Below are 15,859 nucleotides of genomic sequence, written 5' to 3' on the forward strand. Positions count from 1 at the left end.
GGGAAGTTAATACCCTTTCTAGTCAGTAGCATTGGAAAGGTAGGAATGAAAGCATGATTGAGTGAAAATGTAGCTGGTTATGAAAGCAAAGCTTGGAATTATTAATTTACTAAAAAAAAAAAAACCCAAACGAAAACCTCAGGACTATCACATTTTAAAACTCTTAGGTTTTGCTAAATGGACTAGGAAGATCAAAATATTTATAATCATGGAATGACCTTGTTTTTTATAATCATGTGGAATAGAGATGCCCTCACCATTCAAATACAAGAAAAATAATCACTTCCAGAGCTGCAAGTAAAGTGAGCTTGAAGTATATTTTTGTGTAGTACTTTTGGCCTGCCAATGCTTTTGAAGCATTCCTTGATAAGATCAATTAAGAATTTTCTTTCGTAATGCCGACGTACAAGAATTGCCTTTTTGATAGTTCAGTCTTCTATAACGGACAGATGAGCTTGTCTTCTGTCATCTTGAATGTAGTTTTTGGCAATATATTAACAAAACATCTGTTTCTGAAAGTTTTAAGTTCTTATATCTAGTGATATCAAATAAGACACCAGTGATCCAGAGAGTGTGATGCTAAATGAGAGCATCTAAGGAGCACAATTGATCAGAGCTGTTTGCTGAATGCTTGCATAGTATGGGGGATTGTTGTGTGTAACAAGGATAAATAGGTTTCAGAACCGCCTTCTAATTTGTACCAATGGATAGTTTAGAGTAGTGCAAGTACCACTGTGCTAAGATCTGGTCAAATACAAAATCTCATGGCAGCTGCCCTGCGCTCATTTTCCTGGGAGTACTTGCCAAGTCCAATCTCCTGTCATGCACTTTCCACTAGAGCTTGACATCTAGGGCTGCTGGGGCTAAGGCCACATATGTCAGCACAGAATCTTAGATGTTTTATTTTACATTGTTAATCTTTACTAGGTAAAAACTTTTCCCATGATCTTAATGCAGTTCTATTTGTAGCACGTTAATAGATTTATTGCAAATGTCTGATTTTTATCTTTGGCTATATATTTACACATGGACTAAACAAAGATTATGGTATCTCTGTAATTCTTGCTATGAATTCCTTCCTTTAAAAAGCTGCCAGTACTCAGGTGGAGAGCAATGATAAAAGGCTATAGGAACTTTTCATTTACTATAAACATTTGTGTGTAAAATACATGAGTTTGAATCGAGACTGCAGTACTTAAGTGCTTCCATTACAGAAAGGCAAGAAATGCCTTTCATTTTTATTCTGAAATGAAGAGCCAGAGGAACTAGTGTAACTTCTGGCTTCGGGACACTTTGTCTGCTCCACAGGAGGACCTGTCATCTTCAGCATTCTTTTTTTCTCCTCCACACCTCCCCTGGCCCACACACCTGAAAAAATCAGGAGAATATTCTTGCATTATATGTAGTCTGCATTTTTTTGCTGGGACTTAGCTACATTTCTCAATAGTAGTTTGAGTGAGACTATATTTTGGGTTTGTGCTGAAAACAGTTGATAACACATCATTGTTGTAGGTACTGCTGAGCATTGTCAAATCCTTTTCTGCTTCTCACACTGCCCTACAAAAAGTAGGCTGGACATGCATCCACCAGAAGCTGGGAGGGACATAGAGAGGACAGTTGACCCCAACTGTCCAAAGGGACGTCCCGTTCCATATGGCGGCATACTCGGCAATGAAAGCTGTGGGGAAGAAAAAGGAATCACAGAATCACAGAATCCCAAGGGTTGGAAGGGACCTAAAAAGATCATCTAGTCCAACCCCCCCGCAAGAGCAGGGTAACCTACAGTACATCACACAGGAACTTGTCCAGGCGGGCCTTGAATATCTCCAGTGTAGGAGACTCCACAACCCCCCTGGGCAACCTGTTCCAGTGCTCTGTCACTCTTACAGTAAAGAAGTTCTTCCTGATGTTAACGTGGAACTTCCTATGTTCCAGTTTACACCCATTGCCCCTTGTCCTATCACTGGATATCACTGAAAAAAGCCTAGCTCCATCATCCTGACACCTACCCTTCACATATTTGTAAACATTGATGAGGTCACCCCTCAGTCTCCTCTTTTGCAAGCTAAAGAGACCCAGCTCCCTCAGCCTCTCCTCATAAGGGAGATGTTCCACTCCCTTAATCATCTTTGTGGCTCTGCGCTGGACTCCTTCAAGCAATTCCCTGTCCTTCTTGAACAGAGGGGCCCAGAACTGGACGCAATATTCCAGATGCGGCCTCACCAAGGCTGAGTAGAGGGGGAGGAGAACCTCTCTTGACCTACTAACCACTCCCTTTCTAATGCATCCTAAGATGCCATTTGCCTTCTTGGCCACAAGAGCACATTGCTGGCTCATGGTCATCCTCCTATCCACCAGGACCCCCAGGTCCCTTTCCCCTTCACTACTTTCCAGCAGGTCAACCCCCAACCTGTACTGGTACATGGGGTTGTTCTTCCCCAGATGCAAGACTCTACACTTGCCCTTGTTAAATTTCATCAAGTTTCTCCCCGCCCAACTCTCCAGCCTGTCCAGGTCTCGCTGAATGGCAGCACAGCGAGAAGGAAGGGAGGGTACTTTATGTGTGATGGAGCCCTGCATGCCTGGGGATGGCTGAACACCTCCCTGCTGGTGGGAAGCAGTGAATGAATTCCTTGCTTTGCCTTGCTTGCGTGTGTGGCCTTTGCTTTATCTATTAAACTCTCTTTATCTCAACCTACCAGTTTTCTCACTTTTAGCCTTTTGTTCATCTCACCCATCCCATGGTGGGGTGGAAACCAGCAGCTGTGTGGGGCTTAGCTGCCTACCAATCAGTGGGCAGTAGCTGCCTACAGAGAGACCTACGAACGTGTTGGTTGTCAATTAGTATTTTCTAAATTACTTTGAGATGTTTAGATGGAAGATGAGTGGTCCTTATTTGTAGGAAAATTACAAGAAGAAAAGTGCATCAGGGATCGGTGTTGGGACCAGTCTTGTTTAACATCTTCATCGCTGACATGGACAGTGGGATTGAGTGCGCCCTCAGCAAGTTTGCCGATGACACCAAGCTCTGTGGTCCGGTTGATATGCTGGAGGGAAGGGATGCCATCCAGAGGGACCTTGACACGCTTGTAAGGTGGGCTGATGCCAACCTTATGAAGTTCAACCATGACAAGTGCAAGGTCCTACACCTGGGTCGGAGCAATCCCAGGCACAGCTACAGATTGGGCAAAGAAGGGATTCAGAGCGGCCCTGCAGAGAAGGACTTGGGGGTGTTGGACAATGCGAAAATGAACATGAGCCGGCAGTGTGCGCTCGCAGCCCAGAAAGCCAACCGTATCCTGGGCTGCATCAAAAGGAGCGTGACCAGCAGGTCGAAGGAGGTGATCCTGCCCCTCTACTCTGCTCTTGGGAGACCTCACTTGGAGTATTGTGTGCAGTTCTGGTGTCCTCAACATAAAAAGGACATGGAACTGTTGGAACAAGTCCAGAGGAGGGCCACGGGGATGATCAGGGGACTGGAGCACCTCCTGTATGAAGATAGGCTGAGGAAGTTGGGTCTGTTCAGCCTGGAGAAGAGAAGGCTGTGTGGAGACCTCATAGCAGCCTTCCAGTATCTGAAGGGGGCCTATAGGGATGCTGGAGAGGGACTCTTTGTCAGGGACTGTAGTGACAGGAGAAGGGGTAACGGGTTCAGACTTAAACAGGGGAAGTTTAGATTGGATATAAGGAGGAAATTCTTTCCTGTTAGGGTGGTGAGACACTGGAATGGGTTGCCCAGGGAGGTTGTGAGTGCTCTATCCCTGGCGGTGTTCAAGTCCAGGTTGGATGAAGCCTTGTGTGGGATGGTTTAGTGTGAGGTGTCCCTGCCCATGGCAGGGGGGTTGGAACTAGATGATCTTGAGGTCCTTTCCAACCCTAACTATTCTATGATTCTATGATATCTTTCATAATGAATGTCTTAAAAAAGATTTAAAAGAATTTTGTGTATTGCATTTTCATTTTATTTTGATAAAATAAGTTTTAACCATTAGATCAATACCAAGACACGTATAATTTTAATTCTCTGTTTCTCTGATTAGAAACCTGTGCTTTTCATCTTTCTAATAACTGTGTAAGGAAGCACCAGCTACTAGGAAGAAAAATAACTGTTACAGCCAAAACCAGGATGCTCTTGAAATTTCAGATTCTCCATTTAACTATTTTGCTTGCAAGTTGACCCTCAAAGCCTTCTTGCCTTGCCAAATTATAGATGTTATCATTGTAATGTATGGCAGTGTAACCATTCTTTTTGGCATTTGCACCTATAGGTAATTCTAGTGGGATATTCTTTATTGATGAATATAGTGAACTATCTAAACAATAAATAAACTGGTTTGAGTTTAAAATTTAAAGCTTATTCACATCTTCTGTTTTTCACACAGGTGATAGATGTGAAGTAAATATAGATGAATGCATGTCTACTCCTTGCCTCAACAATGGAAGTTGCATTGACGATATCAGTTTTTATAAGTGTCACTGTAGAAGAGGTTTCATTGGAACAAACTGCGAGATCAATGTTAATGAATGCATGCCAGATCCTTGTCTTCATGGAAGGTGGCTATCTTTACTTAACTAATACCATCTCCAAGATAATGTACCTAACTAGCAATATTTAAGATTTAGTGATATGGGAAGGTTGATAAATATACTCTTAATTATGTTCTTCCATAAAATAAGAGTACTAGCAACTTAAAGATGATAGATATTGCTTGCTTAAGCTAATGTAATACACTGTTTTATTATCTCAGTTTCTCTTTCATTTTTATTCATTAGCATAAACCAGTTTTCAGTATGAGTGGATTAGTGTTTAATATACTTAAAAATAAATCTTCAGCTGTTACATGCCAACAGATTGAAATGGGAAGACATCTTTGAATACAGCAATCAGAATCCTTATAAAACTCCTCAGCACCCATAACACATGCATTTAAGCCCCATTATTAAAACTAAGTTCTATGGATTTCAGTAGGTTACATCAGACCATTGCTTGAAAATGTATGGAATGATACTACTAGTGCTGAATCTAGAATTACATAGCTTCATCTGAATAACACTATTTTGTATTTCAGATGTATAGATCTCATTGATGGATATCAATGCTCTTGTGAATCAGGATGGACCAGCTCAAGATGTGAGATAAATATTAATGTATGTTTTCAAATTTTATTTTAATCATAGGGGAAAGGGTAATATGCTGCTTGAAACTAATTTTTCATTTAAGTAACTTCTGAACCAGTCAGTTTATTGAAAATGCATGACAAATACAGTTGTTTCAAATCATTCTGAAAAGTTCATTATTTATTACTTACATTAAATGCTTTAGAAAAGATCATTGAGAAAAATATTTAAAAGTGGAGTGTGAGTGATAAATGTGGAAAGCCGCAGCAAGATAAGCCAACATTACTTGAAAATCATTTATCACTCAGTTCAGCATGGATGGCATAACTACCTAATTTACATTGCAAGCCCCATTTGCTGTAGCTTAATTGTATATTTGGATAGTCAAACTCAAGGTGCAATGTGCTGCAGTGAAAAGTAGGCATGACTGGTGTTTAAATTTTCAAAATCCAGGTAACTGTACAATTCTATGATACAGAATGGTAGCATACAAAATACACTGCCCACTTCCTCCTCTTAAATTCAAGAATATTTTTGCTTTATCATGGGGAATGGCAGTGTATAAGAGGGCATCTGTATATGTGAGTCTGTGCCATGAAAATTCCTGAGGTCACCAAAACAAATTGTAGAAGATGACATCTGGTATAGCAAGGAACAGCCCTTTAAATGTTGGCCACACTTTGGGGGAAGTATCACATTTGTTTGGACTTTTTAAGATTTTGTGCCAAAAAGTTTAATAAGATCTTGGGATTTAATCTTTTGAAATGTATTTTCTTTCATGAAAAAGTCTATCTTGAGATCTGCCTCCCTTTGTGCTATCTGGCTTTTATTATTGTGCTTCTGAATTGTCAAAAACACATTCCAAAATGTTATCTAAACTTCTTTTTAACTTATGTATGCATGCAAGAACCTTTCATGATTTTTATATATAGCTAAAAGTATTAAAAATACTTCAGATCTATAACTTTTCTTTTGAAAATGTATTACAGTCTCACACAAGGAGTAAAACTAGCTGGAATATTATCTTCCAACTACCTTTAAGAAAGAAAAAGTCAGAAAACAAGTAATTCAGCTCAAAAGAGTGCGCATCATGATACTGCAAATCTGTATGACTATCATCTGTTGCCAATGCTAATACAAAATACGTTTGGGTAATATTTTGTCTAGCAACATCCATGATTTACACTTTACTCCATTTTAAGAGAATGAGAGATTAAATGATCTGTAGACAACTGCATAAAATCATATTCAAAAGATAACCATCTTTCATGCTGAAGTGTTTGAAAATGCATAGATTAGAAACTCATAGAAAGAAACAGTATACATACATATTTGACAGATAAGTCTGTCAGAGTGATGGCTATATTTTTTGATATTCATTCTATTTCCATGCAGTGCAATTCCCAGATTAGACTGTAATGCAGGTGTCATACTTTTAAGGGTTCTAACACTGCATTCATCCTGCTCAGATACCATGCCTATGCAAGTCTTACAGTGATTAACAGGGCTGTCTGACTGTGTACATGTGTACACATCTGGATAATCATGGTAGGCTCATGCTCTATAATTGTTTTGCTCTAGACTAACAGCAGCAAGTCCCATTGTTTAAAAGAATAATCAGGGATCAATCCAGGTAAATATACTTCAATATTGTCTTCCCTTGAAGATAAATATCTTCATATTAAGGGCCATGCAGCGGCATTGTGTGTAGGTGCCAAGATTTTGTTCAGAAGGGAGGCTGCAGACTGGCCAGGGCCGCCCTGTGCTGGACACAGCCTGTTCTAGTCAGCTCCAGTGGACCCACTGCAAGACACAGCTGAGTCCCTCCCCCAGTACGGTGGCACCCCTATGGAAACATATTTAAGAAAGGGTAAAAAACACTGCCCAGCAGGGAGGAGTGAGGAAAGAAAGTGTGAGGAAAAAAAACCAGCAGACACCAAGGTCAGTGAAGAAGGAGAGGGTGAAGGTGCTCTAGGTGCTGGAGCAGAGATTCCCCTACAGCCCATGGAGAGAACCATGGTGAAGCATGTCCATGGAGAGGACCATGCCAGACCCATGTTGCAGCCCATGAAGGACCCTACGCCACATGTGGATATTCCCTAAAAAGAACTGCAGCCCATGGAGTGCTCATACAGGAGCAGGCTCCAAGCAGGACCTGTGGGAGGGACCTACACATGAACAGGGGAAAAGTGTGAGGGGGAAGGAATAGCAAAGAGGATTTCTTATGGACTGACTACAAACCCCATTCCCCACCCACCCTCCACTGCTCAGGGTGAAAGGAGAAAGCAGAAGAGTTGGGAATGGACGGGTGAACTTGAGCCTGGGATGAAGTGGGGGTGGTTTTAGGTTTTTGATTTTTGCTGTCCAAAAGTCAGTTTCTAATTGACAATAACTTAATATTTCCCAATCTGAGTCTGTTTTGCTGGTGACAGTAATTTTTAAGTGATCCCTGTCCTTATCAACATGTGACCTTTATCATTTTACTTTCTTCCCTTGTCCAGTTAAGGAGGGAGAGTGAGAGACTAGGTGAGTGGGCATTGTACAGCCAGGAAAAGTCAGCACCTAAGCTGATTCAAATAACCAATTTAAAAATATATTCATGGGTATATGTATATTTCTCTAGACATACTTGAATGTTTTTTATTTTTCTTCGTGGATTTTTTTCATCCTCTACATGGGTTGCAATATAGTTTGCAAGAAAATGCACTTCAAGGCTTTCTCAGGTTGCCTAATAGTTTTAGGAAAAAAATGAACACTTTATAGACACAGCCTGTAAATTTTGCATACCTAATATGGAGTGTGAATATTAGAACTTCCCTATCTACTACAGTTCTCATTGATTTTTCATTTATGGATTTCATTCAAGAAAGAGCAAAAAAGAAAAACATTACATGAATTAATTGCAATACACAATTTCCTTTGAAATTTACATATTTCTGAAATAAATAAATAAATATACATAACTGAAAATTGTTCTTTTCAGTCTGATAAATGTAAGCATATATTGCTGGTATGGTCAATAGTAGTACTTATGGTTAGTAATAGACAAAATTTCTTTTGTCCTTTTTTTTTTTTTGTGTGACTGAATAGAAGTCATTGGAAGTTGTGCTTCTTCCTTGTTCAGCTAAGGCTGTCTCATGCTGTCGAAAAGGGAGTAAAAAGTATTTTGAGTCTTTACACAGGAGGATATTCAGCTTGTTGGTACTTCTCCCTGTATCGGAGAGAAAGCTGTGATCAGACAGCTTCCTAGTATTACTTTGTTTTTTCTGGTTTTACTGATCTTTTCTCTCTATTTTCATGAAAGACTTAAACAAGGGGGAAATCGGGAAAAACAACTAATTTTCTACACAAAGGCGCCAGAGCCCAATGCACGCATGAAGTCAGATAACAGTGTTCTGTTAGTCCAAGGAAATAAGCAATTATTCACCAGGACATACCATATTAGACATGATACTTAACAGACATGTAATATCTGTATTTTGATTGGGAAGAACGGTAGGATTCAGCTTGCCTAACTTGAGGTGTCTGTGAAAGCTTGATGTCTATGAACTTCTTACAGTCCACAAGAATGTGGTAAATATTTAGTGAGATCTGCAGAGCTGTTCAGCTGATTTTAAAATGGACATCTGCGTTTTGTTAGTGAGTCTAGATTCCACTGACTGAGCTGACTGGGTCTTAATGAACTATAATAGCCAGAGAGTAGAATATCTTCCCAAGAATTCTGTCTGTGTATGTTTAGCATATACATGTAGGGCAATCATTCGTGAACATACGAAGATACTCTGATGAGCTGAATGCTCTTGTTTGTACTGGGTGGTATTTCATACTCTCAAGTATTTTTACCCATTATTAAATAGTTTAAAGAGTGTTGAGCAAAGTAAGTAGTTTCATGAAAGAAGTTAAACTAATGTAAACTTCCAAAACATAATTTATGCTCTAGATTCAGATAGGTAAATCTAAGACTAGAAGGAGAGATACCCCTTTTATTCTACAAAGCACATCTGCTATTACCCACCCATGGGACAACCCTGAAGTAATAAGTTTATTTTAAATAAGTGGCTGAATTTAATAGATTCTATTAAATGGAGAATTAATAGAAAAATAGAGAATAGAAATTGGAGAAATAGAGAAATGCATGAGGCCTACAAGAATGCTGCAGAGGAGTTTCACCAACGAAGTGGTAAGCCCTCTGAGGACATTACACCGATAGGCATATTTCTGATCTCTTACATAAGAAAAGCCTGTAAACAGATGCTCACAGTATGCTCTTGCAACAAGGATGCTCTAACAACAGAGAGTATCTTAAAAAACAGAACTAATTGATTATTTGGTACACAGGTAACTGGGTTTATGACATCAGAGAAGCCTTGTATACAGATGCTTTGCACCTGGAAAGATGGTGGATCTCAAAATTTTTCTAGAGACATTACTTGGGTGTGCTGAAAAGAAGCTGATAAATGTGACCTGTGTTGATAACCACTAATGAAGGGAAGTGTAGGAAGGATATTCTTGAGGTTACAAATTCAGGCTGGGCTTGTCTAGGACATGCATCTAGCTTTCTTCGAAAAATTGCTGTGTCCATGTAAGACCTGAGAGGGAGACAGAGATTGAGCCCCAGTACATGATTAATATCTTGGTTGAGACAAAAGCAATTCAAATGCATTTGAAAATAGAAAACCTTTTGAAATTTAAGGAACCAGTACAGGAATGGATTGCACCTTTATCATTATGGAACCAGGCTATTGAATGAAAATTAAAATGGTTGTCAGGCGATATTTAAACTAGATGCTTGGGAAATGCTGACACATATAGAAAAGTACTGTATAAGAATGACAAAACTGAAAATCTGAATATGACTAATGTTCAGTGTGCCTCTGAGAAGACCAGCATCTGGTTCAAGAGGTGTTAATGACAGAGATTATGTATATTAGGGCCTATAATACACCTGGGTTTATGACAGTAACATTTTTCATTTCTAATCAGTTTCCAAAGACAACTACTGAAAAACAGTCCTTTCTGTAAAAAAAAAAAAAAAGAAACAAAATTTGTAACTTTAAAAGACATTTCTAGATTTTGTTTTAAGAGATTTGAACTAACGCATTATTTTTAAAAATATGGATTTTCACTATTTTTATTAATTTTCTAAGATGTATTACCTCGTAATTATTGCAACCTATGGATTGTGGTTTTGGAAATGAGATAATGTGATTTGTGGAAAGTCGAACTCGCTTCCAAAGGCACATTAAGTATAGACCCACAGATATGGATAAGGGAGCAGGGTGCCTTGAACAAAGTGCCGTGCCTTTCTAGGTCAACTGCTAGAGTCCAGATTTCAGTGCAGTTCCCTGACAGCAGAACCAGTGGACTGTGCCATGACAGGAGGAATCTCTTAAGGGACAGTCATCCCCTTCCTAGTGCAAATAAACTTTACTACACCATGACATTCAGAGAACAAGAAATAATAAACTACTGTGTTCTAGTAAATGTAGCGGGTCTTGTTTTGCATTGCAAACTAAAGATTCTGAACAAAACTTACCCTTAAAAGGGTTGCATAACCAGACATCTTAATATTCTTTCAATTTTTGCCTTGACTTTTAAATTGTCGTGCTATGCTAAGAATAATCAATGAAGACTTTCATGTGCCATAACAATAATTTAGTAAAAATAAAGACAGAAAATCACCATTCTGTCTTCCCATTATAAGTCTGTATATTTCTTTCATTCTTTCCTGTGGAAACTAATAATTGTATTTAATTTATATTTGCCTAAATCATATGTTTTTGAGATACTTCCAGCCTTTATTTAAAAACTTGAGGAGGAAGATCAACTACTTTTGACAGTTTTACAGTGGATGACTCTTAGAAATGAAGTTGGACCTTATGTCTAGCGGATATATCTGGATTCGGGAATCCAGTTAGTCACCTTTGTACTGACTTTCTCTGGGACTTAAAATACTCCATAACTTGTAATACTTCTTGTGAAAATAACTGTGCACTGCCATTGTCTCTCTCTCTCTCTCTCTCAGTTTTCTTGGTGATAAACTAAACCTAAGAACACTCATAGAGCCGAGTTCTGAACTTCTTATAGCCAAGAGCTCATACTGATTATTTCTTTCAATGGCTAGAAGCAGACTTATATTCCATGAATTTGTTTAATCATTTTAACCAATATATATTATTTATGTTTTCAGCAGTATCATGTGAAAATAAGATATATGTGTAATAATGGCTTTGGAAAAAAAAAAATCTATCATAAAAAATTCCATCAAGTATTATTTTCCTTAGACTTAGCTTACTTTCATCTAGTATCTAAATCATTTCATATTCTCAGTTTTTTGACATCCTTTATAATAAACAGATTCTAGAACTTGGCACAATGTTTCAGTTTCCCCTAGCCATAAAAAGAGGAATAATCATCTGTCTAAGTGCAAGTCACAGTTCCTTTCTCTGAAGACTTAAGGGTGGCATTAGCAATTTTTTTCCATAGCATTGCAATGGGAGTTCATGTTGACAGCTTGTCCATTATAACTTCCAAGTTTTTTTGCAAGGTCATTGCCTGTTAACAGCACATAAACTCAAAGGATTCCTTGGTAGATCAAAGTGGGAAAAGTGTATGCTTCAGAGGAAAAAACAGACACAGAAAAAAAAAGTAAAAAAGCCTAAGGGAAGGGAGCCCTCCTGCTTTGCTCTAGATCAGATACAAGAAAACTTCAAGATGTTTGGATTAGGGTAAAGTGTGTCAGACTGGTGAAGTGAAAAAAAACCCCAGCAAACCAAAAAACACCAAAACAACTCTATACAAATAGTTATAATTGTGTAATTTTCATTTTGTGATATCATTTGATTTCTTTATAAGACATCTTATTGAAGCTGTCCATGTTCTAAAAATGAGCTGGGAAGGAGAGTATTGGTATGCTGTAAAGTGTGAGCACTGGGCATCACTTACAGATTTGGTGATGAACACACCACCTAAAGTTAATACAGATCAGTTTGAACAGGTTACTTGCTCTGATATGACAGAAAGAAAGTTTTCCGACCTATGAATAAACTTAGGTGTGGTGAGTTAATTTTGGCTGGCTGCTAGACACACACCCAGCTGCTCTTGCACTCCCACATCGGCTTATGGATCAAGATAAGAATAGGGAAATTGGTCATGGTCACTAATTACTGTCACAGGCAAAACAGACTCAACTTGGGAAGATTAATTTATTGTTGTTGAAAACCTAGAACACTTCCTCCCAGCCTGCCAGAAAATGAGCTTCTGCACAGGCTCCTCTCCATAGGCTATACATCCTGCCAGGAGCCTGATCCAGCAGGGGCACTCCGTGGGTTGCAACTTCCTTTGGAGCACATCCACCTGCTCTGGTGTAGTATTCACACACATGGCAGTATGAATATCTGCTCCACTGTGGTCCTCCATGGGCTTAAAGGGGCCAACCCGTTTCGCAATGGTTTTCTGCAGGGGCTTCAGAAGAATCTCTTGTGGAGATTTCCTGAACCACCACTTCTCTCTCCTTCTTCTCTGACCTTTGTGTCTGCAGACTGGTTTTCACACTTTTTCCTTGCTTTCTCATATTCTGCTGCACATGGTTTTTACTCTTTCTTAAACATACTTTCCCAGAGGTGCCATCATATTGGCTGCTGAACTTAGCTGCGCCCTGTGATAGGTTCACTGGAACCAGCTGCAATTGTCTGTGTCTGGTGCCGAGTGCAGTAATGCTAACGTGGTAGTTCACTTAATTTTGGTATTATTTAATTTTAATTTTTTAATTATAATTAAGCAAAAAAAAAAAAAAAAAGATCCATTACTTGGTAGATTCATAAATTATTCTGCTAATGTGCAAAGCTGTAATAACAGAAGTAGTAGCGATGGATACAAATGAATATAAATTAAGGACACTAGACAAGAGAAATTACTGGAACAGAAAAAAAGGCAGAAAGTTGGAACTGTGTATTGAGATTTTTTTATGAGCACAACAAAGAAGACTTATGTTTGCCAAACCCAAATGTAATTAATATAGCAAAAATACTACTTCTAGAACCTAGAAACAGGATTTTTGGCAGTGTGTAGAACTATCCCCATCTTCCCATGGGATATGTAATTCAATTAGTTTGGGTAATGCTCACTAATAAATCATCCTATATACACCCAGCTGGAGAGCTTATAGGAAAATAAGTTGTTTTCTCACAATTCCCCCTGGATATCTGAATTTGCATTCTGTCAAAGCAAGTGTAGTACCTGAAAGAAATCTGAGTGCCCTTGGATATTCTTAAAGAATTAAACCTCCTAAAGTTACAGGAATGTGAGAATAAATTTAAAATACTGGATTTAGCTAGACTGTTTGAGTGGTAGCAGCAAAACAAACCTCCTCTGGGATATAGGCCAAAACTAGGTTTCTGTGCTCAACAGCAATACCACATTTTTTGCACTGGCAACTGCACTAACTAAACTCACCTGTAATTCTGGGGAAACATTGATTTGCTGCTACTTTGCATGGTTTGAATTTGATTACTTGCACATTAGCTTTATCAGAGGGAATTGTTATTATGTGAACACATAAACATTTCTACATGATTCTGTTTGCAATTTTATGCATTAATTGGTAATGAGAAATTATTTATCAGGAAATACTGATAAAAGGCTTGTGTGCATTGGTTAATATAAGTAATTTTGTATTCTGTCCAGAATTGCCTGACTAATGTGACTTTTTTTCACTGGAATAGGCCCTATTATAAAAACTTAAAAGGAATAATTGTATAAACTATGGTTCAAAAACATGCTTTAAACTTTTAACAAAGGAAACATGAGTGGGAAGCACATACAGCTCTAAGACTGCTTATACAACAATATATTTGCATCTCTTCAAGATTAATAAATAAGAACAAGCATAGTTCAAAAATTAGTATGAGTTGCAATCAAAGGATCTTTGTGTAAACAAAAATTATCCCAAATTAGAGGCTTTTGTTTATTAGACAATTAAAAAAAAGTCTAACACTTATTCTAATTTCCGGATTCATTCTCTTGCACTTGCTGTTGGAATGAATGAATAAGTAATGTGTTTTAAAGAAGTGTAGTCAATTATTTTGTCTCTCCTCAGGAATGTGAATCTGCTCCCTGCATTAATGGAGGTTCCTGTCAAGATGCTGTCAATGCATTTGTTTGTATTTGCCTGAGTGGGTACACTGGCAGGTTTTGTGAAGTTGATGTTGATGTTTGCAGTGAGCCTGCACTGAACTCAGTTCTCTGTTACAATGGAGGTGTATGTGTTGATGGACCTGGAAGAACATTTCATTGCAGGTTAGTATGAATATTGTCATATAACTGCTTTAGTTAATACACATTTATTTGCTAAGATTTCAGAACAGTGGTATTACTTTGTGCAGTATGTGAACTCAGTTGAATTTGATGTTCAATCTAGTGATCAAAAATATTATTACCTTAAACCAGTCACTGTTTAACATCATGCCCTTTCATCTGGAAACTCATATTCTAGTGCTTTTCTGAATTATGTGTGCAAACTCCTGACATAAACTGACCCTAAATTTTTTTAAATCATTATGTCATTATGTTTACAGGTATGTATATACTCCTGTGTTTTGCACTCAAAGAGAGAATTCATTTACAATCAAATTTAGATGACAGGTAGTTTTTGACCTACAAGGATGCTAGGGAGGGACTCATCATTAGGGACTGTAGTGATAGTACAAGGGGTAATGAGTTCAAACAGGGGAAGTTTAGGTTAAATATAAGGAAGAAGTTCTTTACTGTGTGGGTTGTGAGGCACTGGAATGGGTTGCCCAAGGAATTGGTGAATGCTTCATCCCTGGCGGTGTTCAAGGCCAGGTTGGATGGAGTCTTGGGTGATATGGTTCAGTGTGAGGCGTCCTTGCCCATGGCGGGGGAGCTGAAACTTGAGGATCTTAAGGTCCTTTCCAACCCTAACTATTCTATGATTTATAGTACGTGTGTGATGACATATATCCAAAGAAATTTCCTATGATCCATCATCATTCTCTGTTTAAGGCTTCTGACTAAATGCATCTAATCTTATAGTCTCTGTTAGATAACCCAAGTATGTTATTATTTAGCTTACACCACTCAATACATAGAATCATAGAATCATAGAATAGTTAGGGTTGGAAAGGACCTCAAGATCATCTGGTTCCAACCCCCCTGCCATAGGCAGGGACACCTCACACTAAACCATCCCACCCAAGGCTTTAACGTACTAAAATGCTTCACAGTGCAGTGAAGTATTTTTAGTACATTGAAATACTTTTGCAGTGGGCTGCTACCTGCAAAAAGACCTTCTTTTTTCAAGCTGCAGTGTCCTTTCTTCTTTCACAAATTAATTTTCTGAACTAAGTGAAATTACTCATATTTCTCCTCTCTTCTGCTTGGGAACTTATTCCAAACATTATGAGCGTTACTACTTTGCACTTGCTTTTGAGTCCAACATTGACTGTCAGGAGGAGCTGATCATGGATTCAGAGTGGGAAAAACTGTGAACAATTAAAATCAGGATTTTTAGTGTTGCTAAGTTCACAAAGGTTTTAATGAGTGTTGTAAGACTACGCTAAGGTAAGTTGATGTGAGATACAGTTGTGATACAAGAATTGTCATACTCATAATTTTTTTCTTCTGAGGGGGTCCAGGGAAAGGACTCTTTTCAGCTCATTGCCCCTTCTACATTGATATGCTTCAGAAGACAGATATAACTCCTTTCTTACCCTTCGGCAGC

At 38.4% G+C, this 15,859-nt stretch overlaps 1 protein-coding gene across 1 annotated transcript in view; it reads left to right on the plus strand.

Annotated features, from left to right (window-relative positions):
* Window positions 1–15,859, plus strand: part of EYS (eyes shut homolog) — an 822,863-nt gene that overhangs the window by 377,606 nt on the left and 429,398 nt on the right. The window contains exons 27-29 of the mRNA XM_065682611.1: window positions 4,383–4,554; window positions 5,070–5,148; window positions 14,216–14,415. Of these exons, the coding sequence (XP_065538683.1) occupies window positions 4,383–4,554; window positions 5,070–5,148; window positions 14,216–14,415 (451 nt within the window). The remainder of the gene's footprint in view (window positions 1–4,382; window positions 4,555–5,069; window positions 5,149–14,215; window positions 14,416–15,859) is intronic.

Source organism: Lathamus discolor, chromosome 5, assembly GCF_037157495.1.
Source record: "Lathamus discolor isolate bLatDis1 chromosome 5, bLatDis1.hap1, whole genome shotgun sequence".
Classification (NCBI taxonomy): Eukaryota; Metazoa; Chordata; class Aves; order Psittaciformes; family Psittacidae; genus Lathamus; species Lathamus discolor.